Source organism: Phoxinus phoxinus (assembly GCF_949152265.1).
Source record: "Phoxinus phoxinus genome assembly, chromosome: 5".
NCBI lineage: Eukaryota > Metazoa > Chordata > Actinopteri > Cypriniformes > Leuciscidae > Phoxinus > Phoxinus phoxinus.
The window spans coordinates 25118240-25142784 of record NC_136880.1 but is presented as its reverse complement, the minus strand read 5'-3'; the positions used below and the strand labels follow the sequence as shown (position 1 = coordinate 25142784).

General features: G+C 35.5%; 1 protein-coding gene across 1 annotated transcript; it reads left to right on the top strand.

Annotated features, from left to right (window-relative positions):
* The first annotated feature begins 4534 nt into the window (after positions 1–4534).
* Positions 4535–13826, top strand: nck1a (NCK adaptor protein 1a). Its single transcript, XM_079613024.1, has 3 exons — positions 4535–4718; positions 11759–12468; positions 12776–13826. The coding sequence occupies exons 1-3, from the start codon at positions 4685–4687 to the stop codon at positions 12968–12970; spliced, it is 939 nt and encodes a 312-aa protein (XP_079469150.1). The 5' UTR covers positions 4535–4684; the 3' UTR covers positions 12971–13826.
* Positions 13827–24545: the final 10719 nt, after the last annotated feature.

Genomic DNA, 24545 nt, shown 5'->3' with positions numbered 1-24545 from the left:
TTGCCTGATTTTTTAAAAAATTCACACATAGCTTTAAAACATGTTCATCAGAACATATCTAAAAGAGCCCGTAATGTGTTTGAACTTAGTAAACAATAATCACATTATAGTACATTAGCACTACATTAGTTCATTAGCACTACCTGTACTATCTCATGCGTTAAAGATAAAATCAAATAAAACGAAATAAATATATATTTTTTCTTCTTCTTCTCAAATCAAGGTCTTTCCAGGCTCCAGACGTACCAGATGATTTGTGGGTCTCCTGAAAAGAATCTGAATATGCAACTTTATGATCCGCAAAGGAAGGGAGAACTAAAACAGGATGTGTAAACCTGAAGTGAGAGGGTTTTGCTGTGTCTCACATGTCATATATCTCAGGCAGTTTTGTCTTTATAGCTTTGGATGTCCCCAAACTCTCACGTTCCTGAACTCATTTCAGTCTGTTTTGTCCCATAAACTCATGGATGTCACCCACTCTGTGAGACGTGTCTAACAAAGCTTCTGAAAACGGAGGTTGAAGTGATGCAATGACCCAGCCGTTAAATGAGAAATGAGGTTATTGTGGTGGAGCCTGAGACATATATATTGCAGCAGCCCTGACTTCATGTGCATAATTCTTAAATTATGTTTATTTATCATTTGTACACAATTTCATCAATATCAGCATTATCAGATGAACCGGCTACGAACTGACACAAACAAACTGTGATTGGTTGCTTTTAATATTGGTCCGGCAGTCTCATCCTCTCTGCCGTTCCTCTATGGATAAAATAAGCAGTAGACTGGACCAGGCTTTATGCCGATCATCAAATGTCTGGCTGTGTGAGAGGTTAAAGGTCAAAATTTTGTTTTGGAGGTCTCCTACAACAGGTTTAAATGCATCAAAGGTCATTTTAAATCATTAAATAAGAAAATAATTAATTTTCTAAAAATGTTCCAAATTTTTCAATGATTCTCAAAAGACTAGCCTGTAGATTCAGTCTCTATAAATCCCTATTTTCAGCGAGCTACTCTGCTCTGATTGGCCAGATGACCCAGTCTGTTACGATTGGTCTACTGCTTATAGTGTTTGTCTTTTGATGTTGTTTTAGCCTAAATCACTGATTTGTAAGTGTATTTAATTTTATTACCCTGCGGCTAATGCGCTATGTATAGCACTTTGGTCAGCGCGAGCTGTTTTAAATGTGCTATAAATAAACTTCTTACTTACTATAGAGCCTGTGGGAACTGAATTTCATCTCCGGAGGCTTCCTAAAGCTCAGCGATTGTACTCACTGTAAACACAGTAACTATGGTGTCGATTTTACCAATCCGAGCATGGGTCAGATGATGAGACATTGGAAGAACTAGTTTCAACCCAAAACTCCATCGCAGGGATGACTTGAGCTGGGCGTATTGCAATTGTACACTTCTCAGTTTGTCATACATTATGAGATTCCTCACCATCATAATTTACAAGTGTATGTCCATAAACATAAGCTTCAGTGGGAAACCAGTCTTGGGTAACGGGGTGCTCGCTGCCAGCAGCAAAAGATTGGGATTGTAGGTCTACTGTTGTATATCATTACAACATAATTTGAACTTAATTAAATTCTTTGCAGCGTCATCATTTGGAGGTGAAAATAGAAGTGAAAATAAAACAAATTTACTTTCAGCGTATATGACAGTCTTCTTGACATTATGTTACTGTAATCATTTGACAATGTTTACAACGGGCGGACAATGTGAAGCAGTAACACAGTGGGATTCAAATTACTGACGACTTGTTTAGAGTTGATTCTTTCTTTTGAAAGACAACTTTTTTATTGTGCACTTTCGACTTTACAACTTTGCAGACTGTTTACATTCACAGACAGCACACTGCAAGAAATTTAATATTCCAAAAAAAATAACATAATAGGGGCACTTAAAAGGTTACGTTTTTGGTTAACATTAGAAAAGAGGTAGACTATGGGCAGTATCATGGTCAGAGAGCTTAAAAGATATTGTATTTTGTCACTAAGCCTGTGTTTTTGGAAATGCAAATGTTTAAAAATGTTAAATAAAGGATGTATATTTAACAAATGTTTTGGAATGCTTGGCTGTTTATTTGTTATTCCGTTATTTATTTGTCTGTTGCATGAAATCCATGAAATGAAGCCCAGCATGTTGGCTCTTGTTTCCAGTGCAGGGCAGCTGCAAGCGAATCCTGTAGTAAACAGCTGCCCTGCACTTGTAGGTTTTGGATGGGTAACAAGCACTGAAGTGTTTGTGCTTTTATGTAGGCTCTGTTATCCTTCCTTTCAAGCTGCTATGAAAAATAAAGTGAGGTTTATTTTCAGGTGCTGCATGTTCAAAATATCTCATCATTGTCTAATCATGACAGAGTGAAGGCTGGTGGATATGAAAGCCCATTTCCACCATATTAGAAAAAAGAAATGCTTAGGTAAATCATAATTATGACATAGAACATCCTAATTATTAAAAAGTCAAAATGATGACATAAAAAGTCATAATTATGATATAGTATTCTTTTAAACATATATTTCATAATTATGACTTATTGTGCATAATAAGGCATAGTCAAATTTGAGATAAAAATCACTTATCACTTACAAGTCATAATTATGAGTCGAAACTATGACATACACAATTATGACAAATAGTCGAAATTAAGACAAAAAATTTAAATTATGAGATAAATAATTTGTGAGAAATAAACGTTACTTTATGAGAAAATTCTGAGATCCTATAATAATATTGTCATAATTCCGACAATTATTGCATAAAAAATAATATTGCATATAGGCTACATCTAATTTTTATCTCATTTAATTTTTTTATTCATAATTTCAACTTTTTATCTTAATTTCGACTACCGGTATTTGTCATAATTGTGTATGCCTATGTCATAGTTTCACTCATAAGTGATAAGTGATTTTTATCTCAAATTTGACTTCAGAACTTTTTAATATAACATTTAAAATATAAAATTTAAAAAATAACTTTTTAATATTTTAATATAAATATTTAATATTAACTTTTTACACAATCATTATTGAACCCATTTGATAGAACCCTATTGAAAGAACCCGTTTGATGAAACCCATTTTAAAATAACCTTTATTTTCTCTCTCGCTCTCTATCTGTATCTCTGCCTCTTTATGTATTTCATATTATGGATGCTGCTTATAGCATGCTGTGCCTGTCCCTTTTTTCAGTCACTGAACCTTCTCACACCCCTCAGGAAGCAATTCGGCTCCATAACTGTGACCTCATTCCCTTAAATTACAGCTCTGTCCACTGGACCAGGTGCTCCAGAGGTGCATTTGACAGCCTCTCTTTCACAATAGCTCTGCAGGTTTGTAAACAGATGACAGCACTCATACACCCGAAGAGTTGAGAGAGCTGTGAGAACTTGTTCATGTTCAGTGTAGTTTACTCACAGTATACATTATTGAACCACTGGGGGACCGACTATTGAATAACCCATGAAGACCCACATAAGGTCAATAAACTGAAGTACAGCCCATATAAAGCCTTAGATTCCCTCACCAATAGATCAGTAGAACGCAACTGGTTTTGCTTCATGAACTAGATTTTGAACAACAGTGTTGACCTAACACAATATCATCACAATGCAACTGTTTATCATTCATTTCAAAATGTCAACAAATTTACATAGGCCTACATTAAAACCCCCTTTTTTATTTTCTGTAAGGCTAATTTGGAACAGTAAATATTATATATATATATATATATATATCAACCTCAACCAATTTCAGTTAGTTGCCAATGCAACATTTCTAATTTTCATTTAGTCAGTTTTTCCATCTAATAGTAATATTTCATTTCAGCTGACCACACACACACACACACACACACACACACACACACACACACACACACGCTGAGACAAGGGATGACTGGAAGATGACTGAGATGAGGTAGCTAGCAAGGTAATCAGGAACATACAGTAAAGTGAGTAAGTAGCCAGAAAAGTATAAAATGCAGCATCAGACAAGGCCAGAAACAGCTGTGTGTGTGTGTGTGTGTGTGTGTGTGCGTGCGTGCGTGCGTGTGTGTGTGTGTGCGTGTGTGTGTGCGTGCGTGTGTGTGTGTGCGTATGTGTGTGTGTGTGCGTGCGTGCGCGCGTGTGTGTGTGTGTGTGTATAATAAAATTGCTGTATGTTTCGTGGCTCACCAGAGCACTCTGTCTGTAAACTAATTATACGCTGTAAAAATGATATGATCAAAAAGTCATGACAACATTACTAAAAACTAAATAATTTAAGCAATTGCAAGTTATCCGAGATTCAACTCAATTTAACCAGTTTAATATAATTTAAGATTAAATGACTATACAGACAATTTGATTATACTTAAAAATGTAATGCAGCAACTGAACTTAAGTTTTTAAGTTGAAAGAGGTGGAAGTTTTGTCATGTTAGTTTCCACAGAAGACCCAGTAAGTGTTTGAGGCCCTTCCAGCCACTATCTGTCTATGCTAGAGTCTACAGAAAGGACCCCTTGACAGCCATTGGTTAAGGACAGTCATGTGTGTGGGGTGGAGAGTCGCTCTGTCAATAACTCTGGACTTTCAGGAAGTTCTCATGGAATAGCTGCTGCTCTGTTACAGAGAGACTGGGAGAAAGAGAGAGCGGTCGTGTGTGAGGAAGGGGGGCTGCTCACAGAGCTGGGAATGGATATGGCTAACCTTTTTAAACACTTCTTTCGTGAGTACATATTTATCATCTTTTCCACTGAAGTATCACTCTTGCTCAACAAAGTTATTGCCATTGCCCTGCTGTTGATAAATTCATTTAATCTATAAAGAAAGAGCAATTTCTGCGAGTTTCTTCATACTTGATGTGATTCTTAAGTTATATACTTATGCTGTCAGCCCTTTGTAACTGTCCTTGTGTTTGTCTTGCCTTCTTTGAGGGTAAATACCAGCTGAAAGTGGGCTGATAAGGGTTTCAAATACCCTTCAGAAATATTGTTCAGTTTGTGATTATTTAGAATGTGTTTCTCTTATTTTATATTATTAAGAATAAAAAAATGTTATTAGGAGTTTAGTGCTTAATGACATTTTGGTTTGTGTGTCTCTTGGTTGTAAACCTAGATGAGTCACTCATATAATGTTATACGCACAACCGCAAGCTCATTGACATACATTTTACAGGGCAGTTATAGGCTACACTCAGGTACTTCAAATACTTTCCTTTTTCTATAAAATTGGCCATAAGAGAGGGAGGAAATAGCAGCAGGCTCTTCAGGGTAGCTTGGACAGTCTTAAAAAACAAAAATCAAAGCAGAAACCCATGCAGGCCCCCTCAACCTCCTCTACTGTCAACTTGAGCTGCTCTGTGAAGGCGGCCGGAAGCTGTCTAATTCAATGCAGATTTCAAGTGCAGGAAAACAGAAGGATGTGAGGCAATGAATAATTGAGGCCTTTGACTCTGGGTTTCTTTCTCGCTCATTACGTTCTTCTTCCCCTTTGTAACACATTCAGCATTTCAGTGTTTTTATTCCCCGCATTACAATACAGTGGACAAGACAGTGGGGTGTCGTGACTTGGCAGAGTGAAGCAACGGATCTTGCAGGACAAAAGAGCAGTAGCAACTGGACAGAAAACTTCAACAAATGAGACTCCTTATTTACTTTTCTCTTTTTTTGCACTTGTTTTATTTGCTCACCTTTGAATAGCCGGACTTTTCGGGAAAATTCGGGAGAAGAGGGAAGAAACTGCAGGCTGCTCTGATGGCCTCCTGCCAGCTCTCTTTCTTGCTCTCTCTCTGTCTGCCTCTCTTTCTCTCTCTCTGTGTGCATTAGTATGCCTTGGAAGTTCAGAGAGGCTATTGTATACCAAACGGAGGCGTGACTGATTCCTGCACAAAGGGAAAATGTCTCAAGTGTTATTTGAGTAATTTTGCATTCAAAAATATGTAGTGGAAAATTAGCCACAAAACAAAATATAATGTCGGTTGAAATGAGAAAGAAAAGGACAGAGCAGCTGTGAGGTCAAAAGTGAACAGAAACACATGCTGAAGTTCATCACGGGTTTATATTTGTGTGGATGCGTGTATTGCGTCACTCTGAGAATTAACGGCACTACCTTTGCTGACAGTTCTTGGACGCTACATCTGTTTGTGAAGAGGCTATTTGTCTTATGATGTCACTAGTGGAGTGAGCTCAGCCCGAACAGAAACAAAGGCAGGGTGATTTGGCTGCGTTCGCTCGGTTCCTGTCGTGGATATGAGAAAGCAGCTTGCCACGGGTCACGTTACCTTGATAATCACACTCAGCTTTTTCAAAAACCTGGGCTGAGCGAGAGATCTCATTCAATGTTGAGGGCAGATGGCAGCAAAATTAGGTCAAGTCAAGATGTTCAGTTGTGTTTCATGGGGAAAATTATGAACTTGCACAAAAAAGCCACATGCAAACTTTGTCAGACGTATACAAACTCGTTACAAACCCTATGTTCAGCTTTTGGGTTGAACTCTGATGAAATGAAGACTTTATGACCGTCTCAATTGTGTTTTAATACAGTATATACAGTACCTGTGATGCCAAGGTTTATACTTAAGGAAGAATTCTGCCTTATCTCTGCTTTTGACTGTTTTCCCGCATGTGGAAAACTGGGAAATTGACTGGAAAGCTGAGCTGCCGTTATTCTGGCTGTCAGAGGAAATGAAACAAAAGCAGACAGAGCACAGTGCCTCAAGCTCCATCCTTGAGTCACGTCATAAAGACAGTAATGCTTTCATTGCTGTTGCCTGGAATTGACCGTTCGCAAAGACCCGCCCCCCTTAGTTACTGTCGCTATGTCCGACAAGTTACACCGCTCTCACACCACCATGTTCTCACGCAGTGAAAAATACATTGCGGAGCAGAGAGGACACTGACAACGCGCTGACAGACAGGACAGACCAGGTAACTTTTCGGTTACTTTTGATATTAAACATTATTAAACAAAGTCTCACCTTTCAAATTTGGTCATTTTTTTGAAATAAATTTAACATTAAAGAGCCGTTTTGTGGCTCTTCAATGTGTCTGACAGATCGCTGTGGAGCCTCAGTTAAAGCTGCTCGTGAACTGATCTCTTCCTTCTAGTTTATTTATAGCATCAAATAAACATGAATGAACATAAGAAGGAATGTTGTTTTAAAGGGGTGGTTGAGTATGATTTCACTTTTCTAACTTTAGTTAGTGTGAAATGTTGCTGTTTGAGCATAAACAACATCTGCAAAGTTACAACGCTCAAAGTTCAAAGCAAAGGAAGATATTTGCTTTTAAAGAAAAGGACTACAACAAACGGCTGGTAGAGACTACACGACATTCCTCCCGGGTTAGTGACACCAGCAACCCTAAAATGTACATAAACCCGCCCCCGGGAACACACAGTCCATATTGAGAGGAGGAAAGTTGTTGTATAAGAGTACATTTGTGAGTCAGCTCAAACTTTAGCATCCATCTTTTCACATGCAATAGAAAGTCACTCTGTGTGCATCTCACAACAGTTCCTATACGAGCGATTGATAGACTATCATGACAGAATATCCTAATTGAAGATAGTTAACTCAACATCAGCAACATACATTCATCAACTAACCATTCAGAGACGTCCTGTTGCATTCTACATGTTGTCACTTCTTCTTGAGTCTCTCCATCTTTGTCTGACTCTGTTTTAACATTAAAGGCAGAACAGTTTCTGTCATTTTAGTGTGTCTGCGTGAGGTAATCGCAGCTGCTAACACACACTAGCTCTTGAAACCGCCCTCTGCAGCAGCTCGTTTGCATTTAAAGGGCCAGGCACAAAACGGTGCGTTTTTTTGGTAAACCCTCAAAAAGTGACAACTTTAACAAGCTAAATAAAAAATATCTGTGGGGTCTTTTGTGCTAAAACTACACACACACACACACACACACACACACACACACACACACACACACACACACACACACACACACACACACACACACACACACACACACACACACACACACACACACACACACACACACACTCTGGGGGCATCAGAGATTTATTTTACATCTTGTGAAAAGGGCTTTTTACCACCCCTTTAACTGCGGAAAGGCGTCAGTACACTCAAGTTTTTCAAGTTCAAATCCTCCCATGTTAATCTGACATAGACAGTATATAAGATGGACACAGCGACCCCATAGATTTCAACGGAGAAAAGTGAAGCCCATTTGTCGTGTTTCTTTAGAAATAAATAATGGACAAATGGAGTCTTTGGACGCCTCAGATGTAAAGTTATTCGCTGTCAAAGTGATGCCAAAATTAATGGGAGTCAATGGAATGGTGAAGTTCTGCTACAATGGCGGCTCCCGGGGAGGCTTCAGTTTCCGGCGGATGGATTACCCCCTTGTAATCTGACTGCTTTGTCGGACAAAATGGTGGATGGCGAAGTATGATTGGTCAGATCACCTGTCAATCAAGCTCCCTGCTAAGGGTCAATTTCCATTTAAATAAAATTTCAACTTTATTGGCTTTTCCACACATCCACATGATGGTTTTACTTCTCAAAACGGTTGCATCACATTGATCATGATACTTGGTTTATCCACTGACAACTTGTTTCCCTCCAATGTTATCCCTGTGACTTTTATGTTTCCATGGTTATTTGGAATACAATGACTGTTACGGATGAGTTTGGAAAGTTTGATTTGGATGGAGCAGATGAGCTCTGTAATTCCACACATATGAACGAGTTAACTGGATCACAAGGCTGTTTTACATTTCAACTCTCTGCCCTATTTTTTTTTCTGGTATTTATTTTACAGGAAGCTCTTCTATCACTCTTCTGCTTTTTCTTCCTGTTGATGTTCATGGATGGGCAAAAAATAGATTTCCTTTTCATTTGGAGGGGACATATTGGTTTAGCCATTTTTTTTGGACATTCCAAGAAGTTAACTCCCATGAACGGATCTTCTTTATAAATAATATATATTTTATTCAAAGTTGATGATTGAGTCTATAGTAAAGAATTGTATCTGAAGAGAATTTGTGTTTTTTTTACATTAAATGTAATTTACTTTAAAAAAAACTAATTTACATACACCACCAATATGTTTCAGCTAAAAGCCTATTTAAAAGTTTGGGATCATTATGACAATTTTAGATGTAAAAACATTTTTCTTCAAATTAAAATACATTTTTAAAACATGTACTGTAGGCTAAATAGAATTTAAAATGTAGCCTATAAATTTGAATGTAATTAAAAAAGTCAAATGTTTAAAATGTATACAATTTTACTGGCACTCAAGATAACTTTTTTATTAGCACAGTTGACAATGCTATGTGTGTAAAATACAATTTCCTTAGTTGCTGTTAGTCACCCAAAAATGACAATTCTGTCACTACCTCATGTCGTTCCAAACCCATAAGACCTTAGTTTATCTTCGGAACACAAATGATGATATTTTACTGTAAGGGAATCTGAGAGCTTTCTGTCCCGCATTGACCGCTACGCAACTACTTTCAAGCCCCCGAAAGGTATAAGACCTCAAGTAATCCATCTAGGCAAAAAACAAACAAACATAATTTACCACATTATATACAAAGTAGGCTATTAATCTCCAACGCGTGCTCACGAGAGCACAACGTGTTGTGTTGACGCAGGAGCAGACTGTGTAGCGTGAACGCACGTGTCTTATGGGTTTTGAACGATAAGGGTGAGTCATAAATGACAGAATTTTCATTTTGGTGTGAACTAGGACACTCACATTTTTGAAGTCCAATTTTGGTTTTCAACAATGGGGAAAAAGAAAACACATTTCTCTAGAAACTCATCAGCCTATTGTTCTTCTGAAGACTTTTCCGTGAACTACTCTCTTGAAAGAAGAGTGAGAGCAAACTGGTTCCAACCAGTACAAAGAGAAGTGGACAGCCCGGCTGCACAACAAGATGAGAAGCACATCAGAGTATCTAGTTTGAGAAACAGCCCCCCCTCACTGGTGCTCAGCTGGCAGCTTCATTGAAAAGTACATGCCAAATATCAGTTTCATCAGCAACAGTGAAGAGAAGCCTCTGGGAAGCTGCTGGCCTTTAGGCAGAGTTTCACAGATAAAGTTTAATCTGAAACTTAAATAAATAAATAAGAAGGTGTGCTGTTGTGGGAACTATTCGATTGCAAGGCCAGTGAGAAATGCCCTAAAAAGCCTATGGGAACACCTGTGGGAAGCGCTGCAGAAAGCAAAATACTTCAGCTGAATATGTTCATCTTTAATGCATCCTTGGTGAACAACTTAGTATTAGTTTCTTAAAAAACATAAACAAACATAGCGATTCCATAATTTTAGTACGGTAGTGTATTTTTTTTTTTTCTGCAGAGTTCTGTGTCATTTCCCATCTATATTATGATCCAAATTTTTTTGAAGGAGAAGGAGATGTTGACCGCGCTGGGTGTGTATTTTAGCATGATTTGTGTAGACAGTAGACACACAGACTCCGTGGATTCAGGCCCAGAAATGAGTATGTTAAATTGATCAAAACTGATGTTTCATTGCCAAATCACTAATTTCTCTCTTTTGGGATCAGGGTATATTTTCCTGATTTGATTTAGTAGTCATGTAAAACAATTTATGCGAGATGGTAAACCTGTCACATGTTAAAAACAGTTTGTCAATATTTACATTATTAGCATAATTATTAGTCTAATGATGTGCAGATATGAAGTCTGTAACCCTTGGCTGTCAGCTGGTCTGTGATTGTGCAACACTGTTATTGTACCAGTGAACCAAAAGTGGGACAGAGGGGAAACAAATATTCTATATAAATTTTTGTATATTCTGTCAATAAACTTTTATGTGTTTATATGAACAAAATGTACCTCTCTATGTAATTTTCCTTATGGTTTTTCCTGCCAGTGACTGTGTCACAGCCCTTAGTGTGAGATCATCAACCTGAAACCCAAATGCTGAACTGTTTTGAATTTAGCAACGATTTTAACCATTTAAGAAAACTCACATGGATAATTGGGATTAGGCGTAACTATCAGACTTCAACTATCTTCACTCTGATGTACTAAATTACCATTAAAAATTTTGGGCTCAATAAGATTTTTATTTATTTATTTTTTAAGGAAATTAATATTTTTATTCTGCAAGGATGCATTAAATTGATAAACATTAAACGTTTTCTATTTTAAAAAAAATTATGTTCTTCTGAACTTTCTATTCATCATAATCCTGAAAAAAGTTACAATGTCTCCAAAAAGAAATAAATAAGCAGTTTCAACATGGATAATAATAAGAAATGTTTCTTGAGCAGCAAATCAGCATTTTAGAAGGATTTCAAAAGAATCATGTGACACTGAAGACTGGCAATGATGCTGAAAATTCAGCTTTGCATCACAGTAATAAATAATATATTAACATATATTCAAATAGAAAATAGTTATTTTAAATTGTAATAATATTTCACAGTAGTACTGTATTTCTGATCAAATTAGTGAAGCCTTAATGAAAAACATTAAAAAATATCTTACCGACTGCAAACTTTTGAATGGTAGAACATTTTTACTACTTTTATGAGCTTTGGGTTTAATTTCAAGCTGCTGAAACAAGAAAAAAAGTCTTTGTTTAAGCGTGTGACCATATATGCACATTATAAAGATAATGTCAGTTTGCAATGGTGAGATACCAATATACTAGTATCATTAGTTAAGTTTCATAATAGCACATTTTTCAAAAAACAGTGAAAAAAGCATTGTTCATATGCTCATATTAACATTTTCTGTGACTGCAGGGATTGGGAAGGTGAAGCAGAAAGGCTGTGTGCGAGATTTGCCCTCCAGCTCAGAGAAATATGACAGCGATGAGCGACTGTATGACCTCAACCTGCCCGCACTGGTGAAGTTCAACTACACCGCGGAGCGGGAGGACGAGCTCTCTTTGGTGAAGGGCACAAGGGTCATCGTCACGGAGAAGTGCAGCGACGGTTGGTGGCGAGGAACCTACAATGGCCTTTCTGGGTGGTTTCCCTCCAACTATGTCACCGAGGATGCGGACAGGACAATGAGGGACGATTCCACGAGCTCTCTCAAAGATAAACTGGCCTCAGTGGGGCACAATAACAACGGCTCTCAGGTTCTGCAGACTGTACAGGCACTTTATCATTTCAGCTCCGGCAATGTCGAGGAGCTGAATTTCAACAAGGATGAACTTATGGATGTGTTGGAGAAACCTGAGAACGACCCTGAATGGTGGAAGTGTAAAAAAGAAAATGGGCAAGTGGGTTTGGTGCCCAAGAACTATGTTACAGTTGTACAGAAAACACATGAAGAACTGGGGAATTCAGGACCACCTACTTCAAACTATGACATTAAGCCCTCTATGGACGGAGAGTTTGGAGGAAAACAATGGTACTATGGGAAACTGACACGGCACCAGGCTGAGATGGTCTTGAACCAGAGGGGTGCGGATGGTGACTTCCTCATCAGAGACAGCGAGTCTACGGTAATTGAATTAAAGGGATAGTTCACTTCAAAATGAAAATTCTGTCATCATTTACTCACCCTCAAGTTGTTTCAAACCTGTATGAGTTTCTTTCTTCTGCTGAACACAAAGGAAGATATTTTGAAGAATGTCAGTAACCAAACAGTTAAATGATCCCATTGACTTCCATAGTAGGAAAAAAAAATACTATGGAAGTCAATGGGACCAGTTAACTGGATAATCTTCCTTTGTGTTCAGCAGAATTTTGTACTTTTTTTATTTAGTGTGTGCCTTGTTATGAACAAACATTTCATTTTTTACTTTCCAGCCAAACGACTTCTCCATCTCTCTGAAGGCAGTGTACAAGAACAAACATTTCAAGGTGCAGCTAAAAGATGGACTGTACTGCATTGGTCAGCGCAAGTTCAGCTCCATTGAGGATTTGGTGGAACATTACAAAAAGGCCCCCATTTTTACCAGTGAGCAGGGAGATAAACTGTACCTGATTAAAGCATTAAACTGAGCCTACACAAGAGCCACATCGAACTCTGTCATCCATCAGCAACAACATTAAACTATATTGACTGTGCAAAAGTGTGAAAATGTCTTTGGTTAAATGTAAATGTGTATTTACAATTGCATTCAGTATGTGTTTGCTTATAGCATTGCTCCAATTTGGGATATTCAGCTATTTTAAATGCAAACTCCAGTTAATATCAGATAAGCTATCTTTGTAATTGTACTGTTTTTCCACCGCAGCAGTCCAGAAAAACACTTCATCTTTGAATGTGCTTGCATAGCCTTCTTGTGAAAAATGGAGAATGAATGAAATATCACTGCAGTCAGTTTTTTTTCCTTTACATTTACATTTATTTTATTTAATATCAAGAGCCCCTCAGAGGACAGTGAGAGAAAATCACATGTGTGATAGTATTTTTACCTGATACATTTGTTCAGCATTGAAATCATGAATCTCATGCTATATGTTGTGTTGTTCTTGCCCGTGCCAAAACTTTCTCTTCAATCTACATTAAGTTTTATAGAGGTCAAGACTATATTTACATTTCCATAGTCCCATCCTATCAGAACTTAACTTCTCACCCCCCCCCCCCATTTTTTTGTTACTACTAATTTGTCATTTGTAACAACTTGTAAACTGTGAATGATGCTTCCTTCCACAGTGAATTTTTTTATTTCTTTTACTTATCATTTCTTGACTTGATAAGTGTAACATTTAAAAAATAAAGCATACAAGTTTTGTCCTTTTTATTTAATGAATTCAGTAATTTCATAAACATGTGCAGGCCTACATATAATTATGAGGTGTATACAAAAATGCATGTAAGCTACAAAGTCTGTTACTTTTCCAGAGTAACCACAGTAACAAAAATATGTTTTATTCTTTCTGGCTCTTTAATGCAAAATGAAATTATTTAGAATCATGCTTTTTATTATGAATCAGATTTTTTAATTTATTTTTAGAAATGGTAAAATCTTAATTTTAAAAAGTTAATTTATTTCAGTAATTCAACAACAATTCAAGGTGAAACTAATATATGATATCATTACATGCAAAGTGAGATATTTCAAGCCTTTATTTGTTATAATTTTGATGAATATGGCTTACAGTTTATGAAAACCCCAAATTCAAAATTAGAATATTGTGAAAAGGTTTTCATAGCTGTAAGCCTTAATAGTCATCACAATTATAACAAATAAAGGTTTGAAATATCTCACTTTGCATGTAATGAGTCTATATAATATATTAATTTCACCTTTTAAGTTGAATTACTGAAATAAATTAACTTTTGCACGATATTCTAATTTTTCGAGTTTTTTTATTTTTTTTTATTCCATTGAATTTTTTAAAAAAAAATTTTTTATTAAAGAATATTGTTTGCCTTTTAACCATGATAGGACAGTATAAAAAAAAAAAAAAAAAAAAACGATGACCACTAGGCTATAGGGGACAAGTGGAAAACAAAAGTTTGTTGAGTATTTGAACCTCACTGCTAAGAAAAATGAGAGGGGGGGGGGGGGAACAGAATCCGACGGCAAAAAACCAGCTGTCGGAATCCGTTCCCCCACCCTCATTATGAGAGGTTTTGATGAAGTGGCTTAAAAAAAGGCTGATTCAATTTTTTTGTGGATGGAGCTTAACTGCCATCAGTTTAAAGAATATATTTTGCCTTTTAACCATGATAGGAAAGTATGAAAAAAAAAAAAAAAAAAAAAAACGATGACCCGGGACCTGTCGTCAAAATCCCAAAAGTATGAAAAAACAAAAAAACAAAAAAAAACATGACCCGGGACTTGAACTCAATTTCTTTGTGGATGGAGCTTAACTGCCATCAGTTTAAAGAATATCTTTTGCCTTTTAACCATTATAGGAAAGTATGAAAAAAAAAAAAAACCGATGACCTGGGACCTGCCGTCAAAATCCCAAAAGTATGAAAAAAAAAAACAACATGACCCGGGACTTGAACTCAATTTCTTTGTGGATGGAGCTTAACCGCCATCAGTTTAAAGAATATCTTTTGCCTTTTAACCATGATAGGAAAGTATGAAAAAAAAAAAAAACCGATGACCCGGGACCTGCCGTCAAAATCCCAAAAGTATGAAAAAAAAAAAAAAACATGACCCGGGACTTGAACTCAATTTTTTTGTGGATGGAGCTTAACTGCCATCAGTTTAAAGAATATATTTTGCCTTTTAACCATGATAGGAAAGTATGAAAAAAAAAAAAAAAAAAAAAAACGATGACCCGGGACCTGTCGTCAAAATCCCAAAAGTATGAGAAAAAGAAAAGAAAAAAAAACATGACCCGGGACTTGAACTCAATTTTTTTGTGGATGGAGCTTAACTGCCATCAGTTTAAAGAATATATTTTGCTTTTTAACCATGATAGGAAAGTATGAAAAAAAAAAAAAAACGATGACCCGGGACCTGTCGTCAAAATCCCAAAAGTATGAAAAAACAAAAAAACAAAGAAAAACATGACCCGGGACTTGAACTCAATTTCTTTGTGGATGGAGCTTAACTGCCATCAGTTTAAAGAATATCTTTTGCCTTTTAACCATTATAGGAAAGTATGAAAAAAAAAAAAAAAACGATGACCCGGGTTGACCTGTCGTCAAAATCCCAAAAGTATGAAAAAACAAAAAAACAAAAAAAAACATGACCCGGGACTTGAACTCAATTTCTTTGTGGATGGAGCTTAACTGCCATCAGTTTAAAGAATATCTTTTGCCTTTTGACAATGATAGGAAAGTATGAAAAAAAAAAAAAAAACGATGACCCGGGACCTGTCGTCAAAATCCCAAAAGTATGAGAAAACAAAAAACAAAAAAAAACATGACCCGGGACTTGAACTCAATTTTTTTGTGGATGGAGCTTAACTGCCATCAGTTTAAAGAATATATTTAGCCTTTTAACCATGATAGGAAAGTATGAAAAAAAAAAAAAAACGATGACCCGGGACCTGTCGTCAAAATCCCAAAAGTATGAAAAAAAAAAAAACATGACCCGGGACTTGAACTCAATTTCTTTGTGGATGGAGCTTAACTGCCATCAGTTTAAATAATATCTTTTGCCTTTTAACCATTATAGGAAAGTATGAAAAAAAAAAAAAAACGATGACCCGGGACCTGTCGTCAAAATCCCAAAAGTATGAAAAAAAACAAAAAAAACAACATGACCCGGGACTTGAACTCAATTTTTTTGTGGATGGAGCTTAACCGCCATCAGTTTAAAGAATATATTTTGCCTTTTAACCATGATAGGAAAGTATGAAAAAAAAAAAAAAACGATGACCCGGGACCTGTCGTCAAAATCCCAAAGTATGAAAAAACAAAAAAAACAAAAAAAAACATGACCCGGGACTTGAACTCAATTTCTTTGTGGATGGAGCTTAACTGCCATCAGTTTAAAGAATATCTTTTGCCTTTTAACAATGATAGGAAAGTATGAAAAAAAAAAAAAAACGATGACCCGGGACCTGTCGTCAAAATCCCAAAAGTATGAAAAAAAAAAAAACATGACCCGGGACTTGAACTCAATTTCTTTTTGGATGGAGCTTAACTGCCATCAGTTTAAAGAATATATTTTGCCTTTTAACAATGATAGGAAAGTATGAAAAAAAAAAAAAAACGATGACCCGGGACCTGTCGTCAAAATTCCAAAAGTATGAAAAAACAAAAAAACAAAAAAAAACATGACCCGGGACTTGAACTCAATTTCTTTGTGGATGGAGCTTAACTGCCATCAGTTTAAAGAATATCTTTTGCCTTTTAACCATGATAGGAAAGTATGAAAAAAAAAAAAAAACGATGACCCGGGACCTGTCGTCAAAATCCCAAAAGTATGAAAAAAAAAAAAAACATGACCCGGGACTTGAACTCAATTTCTTTTTGGATGGAGCTTAACTGCCATCAGTTTAAAGAATATCTTTTGCCTTTTAACAATGTTAGGAAAGTATGAAAAAAAAAAAAAAAACGATGACCCGGGACCTGTCGTCAAAATCCCAAAATTATGAAAAAAAACAAAAAAAACAACATGACCCGGGACTTGAACTCAATTTTTTTGTGGATGGAGCTTAACCGCCATCAGTTTAAAGAATATATTTTGCCTTTTAACCATGATAGGAAAGTATGAAAAAAAAAAACGATGACCCGGGACCTGTCGTCAAAATCCCAAAAGTATGAAAAAAAAAAAAAAAAAAAAAAACATGACCCGGGACTTGAACTCAATTTCTTTGTGGATGGAGCTTAACTGCCATCAGTTTAAAGAATATCTTTTGCCTTTTAACCATGATAGGAAAGTATGAAAAAAAAAAAAAACGATGACCCGGGACCTGTCGTCAAAATCCCAAAAGTAAGAGAAAAAAAGAAAAAAAAACATGACCCGGGACTTGAACTCAATTTCTTTGTGGATGGAGCTTAACTGCCATCAGTTTAAAGAATATATTTTGCCTTTTAACCATGATAGGAAAGTATGAAAAAAAAAAAAAAACGATGACCCGGGACCTGTCGTCAAAATCCCAAAAGTATAAAAAAAAAGAAAGAAAAAAAAACATGACCCGGGACTTGAACTCAATTTTTTTGTGGATGGAGCTTAACTGCCATCAGTTTAAAGAATATATTTTGCCTTTTAACCATGATAGGAAAGTATGAAAAAAAAAAAAACGATGACCCGGGACCTGTCGTCAAAATCCCAAAAGTATGAAAAAACAAAAAACAAAAAAAAACATGACCCGGGACTTGAACTCAATTTTTTTGTGGATGGAGCTTAACTGCCATCAGTTTAAAGAATATATTTTGCCTTTTAACCATGATAGGAAAGTATGAAAAAAAACCAAAAAACGATGACCCGGGACCTGTCGTCAAAATCCCAAAAGTATGAAAAAACAAAAAAAACAAAAAAAAACATGACCCGGGACTTGAACTCAATTTCTTTGTGGATGGAGCTTAACCGCCATCAGTTTAAAGAATATCTTTTGCCTTTTAACCATGATAGGAAAGTATGAAAAAAAAAAAAAAATGATGACCCGGGGGACCTGTCGTCAAAATCCCAAAAGTAAGAGAAAAAAAACAAAAAAACATGACCCGGGACTTGAACTAAATTTCTTTGTGGATGGAGCTTAACTGCCATCAGTTTAAAGAATATCTTTTGCCTTTTAACAATGATAGGAAAGTATGAAAAAAAAAAAAAACGATGACCCGGGAACTGTCATCAAAATCCCAAAAGTATGAAAAAACAAAAAAACAAAAAAAAACATGACCCGGGACTTGAACTCAATTTTTTTGTGGATGGAGCTTAACTGCCATCAGTTTAAAGAATATATTTTGCCTTTTAACCATGATAGGAAAGTATGGAAAAAATAAAAAAACGATGACCCGGGACCTGTCGTCAAAATCCCAAAAGTATGAGAAAAAAAAAAAAAAAAACATGACCCGGGACTTGAACTCAATTTTTTTGTGGATGGAGCTTAACTGCCATCAGTTTAAAGAATATATTTCGCCTTTTAACCATGATAGGAAAGTATGAAAAAAAAAAAAAACGATGACCCGGGACCTGTCGTCAAAATCCCAAAAGTATGAAAAAAACAAAAACAAAAAAAAACATGACCCGGGACTTGAACTCAATTTCTTTGTGGATGGAGCTTAACTGCCATCAGTTTAAAGAATATCTTTTGCCTTTTAACCATGATAGGAAAGTATGAAAAAAAAAAAAAAACGATGACCCGGGACCTGTCGTCAAAATCCCAAAAGTATGAGAAAAAAAGAAAAAAAAACATGACCCGGGACTTGAACTCAATTTTTTTGTGGATGGAGCTTAACTGCCATCAGTTTAAAGAATATATTTCGCCTTTTAACCATGATAGGAAAGTATGAAAAAAAAAAAAAACGATGACCCGGGACCTGTCGTCAAAATCCCAAAAGTATGAAAAAAAAAAAAACATGACCCGGGACTTGAACTCAATTTCTTTTTGGATGGAGCTTAACTGCCATCAGTTTAAAGAATATCTTTTGCCTTTTAACCATGATAGGAAAGTATGAAAAAAAAAAAAAAAACGATGACTCGGGACCTGTCGTCAAAATCGCAAAAGTATGAAAAAACAAAAAAACAAAAAAAAAACATGACCCGGGACTTGAACTCAATTTCTTTGTGGATGGAGCTTAACTGCCATCAGTTTAAAGAATATCTTTTGCCTTTTAACCATTATAGGAAAGTATGAAAAAAAAAAAAAAAACGATGACCCGGGACCTGTCGTCAAAATCCCAAAAGTATGAAAAAAAAAAAAACATGACCCGGGACTTGAACTCAATTTCTTTTTGGATGGAGCTTAACTGCCATCAGTTTAAAGAATATATTTTGCCTTTTAACAATGATAGGAAAGTATGAAAAAAAAAAAAAAACGATGACCCGGGACCTGTCGTCAAAATTCCAAAAGTATGAAAAAACAAAAAAACAAAAAAAAACATGACCCGGGACTTGAAATCAATTTCTTTTTGGATGGAGCTTAACTGCCATCAGTTTAAAGAATATCTTTTGCCTTTTAATAATGATAGGAAAGTATGAAAAAAAAAAAAAAAACGATGACCCGGGACCTGTCGTCAAAACCCCAAAAGTAAGAAGAAAAACAAAAAAAACAACATGACCCGGGACTTGAACTCAATTTTTTTGTGGATGGAGCTTAACTGCCATCAGTTTAAAGAATATATTTTGCCTTTTAACCATGATAGGAAAGTATGAAAAAAAAACAAAAAACGATGACCCGGGACCTGTCGTCAAAATCCCAAAAGTATGAAAAAAAAAAAGAAAAAAAAACATGACCCGGGACTTGAACTCAATTTTTTTGTGGATGGAGCTTAACTGCCATCAGTTTAAAGAATATCTTTTGCCTTTTAACAATGATAGGAAAGTATGAAAAAAAAAAAAAAACGATGACCCGGGACCTGTCGTCAAAATCCCAAAAGTAAGAAAAAAAACAAAAAAAACAACATGACCCGGGACTTGAACTCAATTTCTTTGTGGATGGAGCTTAACTGCCATCAGTTTAAAGAATATCTTTTGCCTTTTAACCATTATAGGAAAGTATGAAAAAAAAAAAAAAACGATGACCCGGGACCTGTCGTCAAAATCCCAAAAGTATGAGAAAAAAAGAAAAAAAAACATGACCCGGGACATGAACTCAATTTTTTTGTGGATGGAGCTTAACTGCCATCAGTTTAAAGAATATATTTTGCCTTTTAACCATGATAGGAAAGTATGAAAAAAAAAAAAAAACGATGACCCGGGACCTGTCGTCAAAATCCCAAAAGTATGAAAAAACTAAAAAAAACATGACCCGGGACTTGAACTCAATTTCTTTGTGGATGGAGCTTAACTGCCATCAGTTTAAAGAATATCTTTTGCCTTTTAACCATTATAGGAAAGTATGGAAAAAAAAAAAAAAAACGATGACCCGGGACCTGTCGTCAAAATCCCAAAAGTATGAAAAAAAAAATGAAAAAAAAACATGACCCGGGACTTGAACTCAATTTTTTTGTGGATGGAGCTTAACTGCCATCAGTTTAAAGAATATCTTTTGCCTTTTAACAATGATAGGAAAGTATGAAAAAAAAACAAAAAACAAAAAAAAACCGATGACACGGGACCTGTCGTCAAAATCCCAAAAGTATGAAAAAACAAAAAAACAAAAAAAAACATGACCCGGGACTTGAACTCAATTTCTTTGTGGATGGAGCTTAACTGCCATCAGTTTAAAGAATATCTTTTGCCTTTTAACCATGATAGGAAAGTATGAAAAAAAAAAAAAAAACGATGACCCGGGACCTGTCGTCAAAATCCCAAAAGTATGAAAAAACAAAAAAACAAAAAAAAACGATGACCCGGGACTTGTCGTCAAAATCCCAAAAGTATGAAAAAAAACAAAAAAAACAACATGACCCGGGACTTGAACTAAATTTTTTTGTGGATGGAGCTTAACTGCCATCAGTTTAAATAATATATTTTGCCTTTTAACCATGATAGGAAAGTATGAAAAAAAAAAAAAAAACGATGACCCGGGACTTGTCGTCAAAATCCCAAAAGTATGAAAAAACAAAAAAAAAACAAAAAAAAACATGACCCGGGACTTGAACTCAATTTCTTTGTGGATGGAGCTTAACTGCCATCAGTTTAAAGAATATCTTTTGCCTTTTAACCATGATAGGAAAGTATGAAAAAAAAAAAAAACTGATGACCCGGGACCTGTCGTCAAAATCCCAAAAGTATGAAAAAAAAAAAACATGACCCGGGACTTGAACTCAATTTTTTTGTGGATGGAGCTTAACTGCCATCAGTTTAAAGAATATATTTTGCCTTTTAACCATGATAGGAAAGTATGAAAAAAAAAAAAAAACGATGACCCGGGACCTGTCGTCAAAATCCCAAAAGTATGAAAAAACAAAAAAACAAAAAAAAACATGACCCGGGACTTGAACTCAATTTCTTTGTGGATGGAGCTTAACTGCCATCAGTTTAAAGAATATCTTTTGCCTTTTAACCATGATAGGAAAGTATGAAAAAAAAAAAAAAACGATGACCCGGGACCTGTCGTCAAAATCCCAAAAGTATGAGAAAAAAAGAAAAAAAAAACATGACCCGGGACTTGAACTCAATTTTTTTGTGGATGGAGCTTAACTGCCATCAGTTTAAAGAATATATTTTGCCTTTTAACAATTTATAGGAAAATATGAAAAAAAAAAAAAAAACGATGACCCGGGACCTGTCGTCAAAATCCCAAAAGTATGAAAAAACAAAAAACAAAAAAAAACATGACCCGGGACTTGAACTCAATTTTTTTGTGGATGGAGCTTAACTGCCATCAGTTTAAAGAATATATTTTGCCTTTTAACCATGATAGGAAAGTATGAAAAAAAAAAAAAAAAAAAAAAAACGATGACCCGGGACCTGTCGTCAAAATCTCAAAAGTATGAAAAAACAAAAAAACAAAAAAAAACATGACCCGGGACTTGAACTCAATTTCTTTGTGGATGGAGCTTAACTGCCATCAGTTTAAAGAATATCTTTTGCCTTTTAACAATGATAGGAAAGTATGAAAAAAAAAAAAAAAACGATGACCCGGGACCTGTCGTCAAAATCCCAAAAGTATGAAAAAACAAAAAAACAAAAAAAAACATGACCCGGGACTTGAACTCAATTTCTTTGTGGATGGAGCTTAACTGCCATCAGTTTAAAGAATATCTTTTGCCTTTTAACAATGATAGGAAAGTATGAAAAAAAAAAAAAAAACGATGACCCGGGACCTGTCGTCAAAATCCCAAAAGTATGAAAAAACAAAAAAACAAAAAAAAACATGACCCGGGACTTGAACTCAATTTCTTTGTGGATGGAGCTTAACTGCCATCAGTTTAAAGAATATATTTTGCCTTTTAACCATGATAGGAAAGTATGAAAAAAAAAAAAACGATGACCCGGGACCTGTCGTCAAAATCCCAAAAGTATGAAAAAACAAAAAACAAAAAAAAACATGACCCGGGACTTGAACTCAATTTTTTTGTGGATGGAGCTTAACTGCCATCAGTTTAAAGAATATATTTTGCCTTTTAACCATGATAGGAAAGTATGAAAAAAAAAAAAAAAACGATGACCCGGGACCTGTCGTCAAAATCCCAAAAGTATGAAAAAACAAAAAAAACAAAAAAAAACATGACCCGGGACTTGAACTCAATTTCTTTGTGGATGGAGCTTAACCGCCATCAGTTTAAAGAATATCTTTTGCCTTTTAACCATGATAGGAAAGTATGAAAAAAAAAAAAAAATGATGACCCGGGGGACCTGTCGTCAAAATCCCAAAAGTAAGAGAAAAAAAACAAAACAAAAAACCTGACCCGGGACTTGAACTCAATTTCTTTGTGGATGGAGCTTAACTGCCATCAGTTTAAAGAATATCTTTTGCCTTTTAACAATGATAGGAAAGTATGAAAAAAAAAAAAAACGATGACCCGGGACCTGTCATCAAAATCCCAAAAGTATGAAAAAACAAAAAAACAAAAAAAAACATGACCCGGGACTTGAACTCAATTTCTTTGTGGATGGAGCTTAACTGCCATCAGTTTAAAGAATATCTTTTGCCTTTTAACCATGATAGGAAAGTATGAAAAAAAAAAAAAACGATGACCCGGGACCTGTCGTCAAAATCCCAAAAGTATGAAAAAAAAAAAAACATGACCCGGGACTTGAACTCAATTTCTTTTTGGATGGAGCTTAACTGCCATCAGTTTAAAGAATATATTTTGCCTTTTAACCATGATAGGAAAGTATGAAAAAAAAAAAAAAAAAAACGATGACCCGGGACCTGTCGTCAAAATCCCAAAATTATGAAAAAACAAAAAAACAAAAAAAAACATGACCCGGGACTTGAACTCAATTTCTTTGTGGATGGAGCTTAACTGCCATCAGTTTAAAGAATATATTTTGCCTTTTAACCATGATAGGAAAGTATGAAAAAAAAAAAAAAAAACGATGACTCGGGACCTGTCGTCAAAATCGCAAAAGTATGAAAAAACAAAAAAACAAAAAAAAAACATGACCCGGGACTTGAACTCAATTTCTTTGTGGATGGAGCTTAACTGCCATCAGTTTAAAGAATATCTTTTGCCTTTTAACCATTATAGGAAAGTATGAAAAAAAAAAAAAAAACGATGACCCGGGACCTGTCGTCAAAATCCCAAAAGTATGAAAAAAAAAAAACATGACCCGGGACTTGAACTCAATTTCTTTTTGGATGGAGCTTAACTGCCATCAGTTTAAAGAATATATTTTGCCTTTTAACAATGATAGGAAAGTATGAAAAAAAAAAAAAAAACGATGACCCGGGACCTGTCGTCAAAATCCCAAAAGTATGAAAAAACAAAAAAACAAAAAAAAACATGACCCGGGACTTGAACTCAATTTCTTTGTGGATGGAGCTTAACTGCCATCAGTTTAAAGAATATCTTTTGCCTTTTAACCATGATAGGAAAGTATGAAAAACAAAACAAAAAACGATGACCCGGGACCTGTCGTCAAAATCCCAAAAGTATGAGAAAAAAAAAAAAAAAAAACATGACCCGGGACTTGAACTCAATTTCTTTTTGGATGGAGCTTAACTGCCATCAGTTTAAAGAATATCTTTTGCCTTTTAACAATGATAGGAAAGTATGAAAAAAAAAAAAAAAAAAAAAAAACGATGACCCGGGACCTGTCGTCAAAATCCCAAAAGTATGAAAAAACAAAACAAAACAAAAAAACATGACCCGGGACTTGAACTCAATTTCTTTGTGGATGGAGCTTAACTGCCATCAGTTTAAAGAATATCTTTTGCCTTTTAACCATGATAGGAAAGTATGAAAAAAAAAAAAAAACGATGACCCGGGACCTGTCGTCAAAATCCCAAAAGTATGAAAAAACAAAAAACAAATAAAAACATGACCCGGGACTTGAACTCAATTTTTTTGTGGATGGAGCTTAACTGCCATCAGTTTAAAGAATATATTTTGCCTTTTAACCATGATAGGAAAGTATGAAAAAAAAACAAAAAAAACAATGAC

What these genes read in the sequence shown, in the direction of transcription:
- nck1a (XM_079613024.1), top strand. Translation starts at nt 4,685, where the DNA reads ATGGATATGGCTAACCTTTTTAAACACTTCTTTC. An exon ending in CCTTTTTAAACACTTCTTTC is followed by an intron (nt 4,719 to 11,758) that starts GTGAGTACATAT and finishes CTGTGACTGCAG; the next exon opens with GGATTGGGAAGGTGAAGCAG. An exon ending in TCAGAGACAGCGAGTCTACG is followed by an intron (nt 12,469 to 12,775) that starts GTAATTGAATTA and finishes TTTACTTTCCAG; the next exon opens with CCAAACGACTTCTCCATCTC.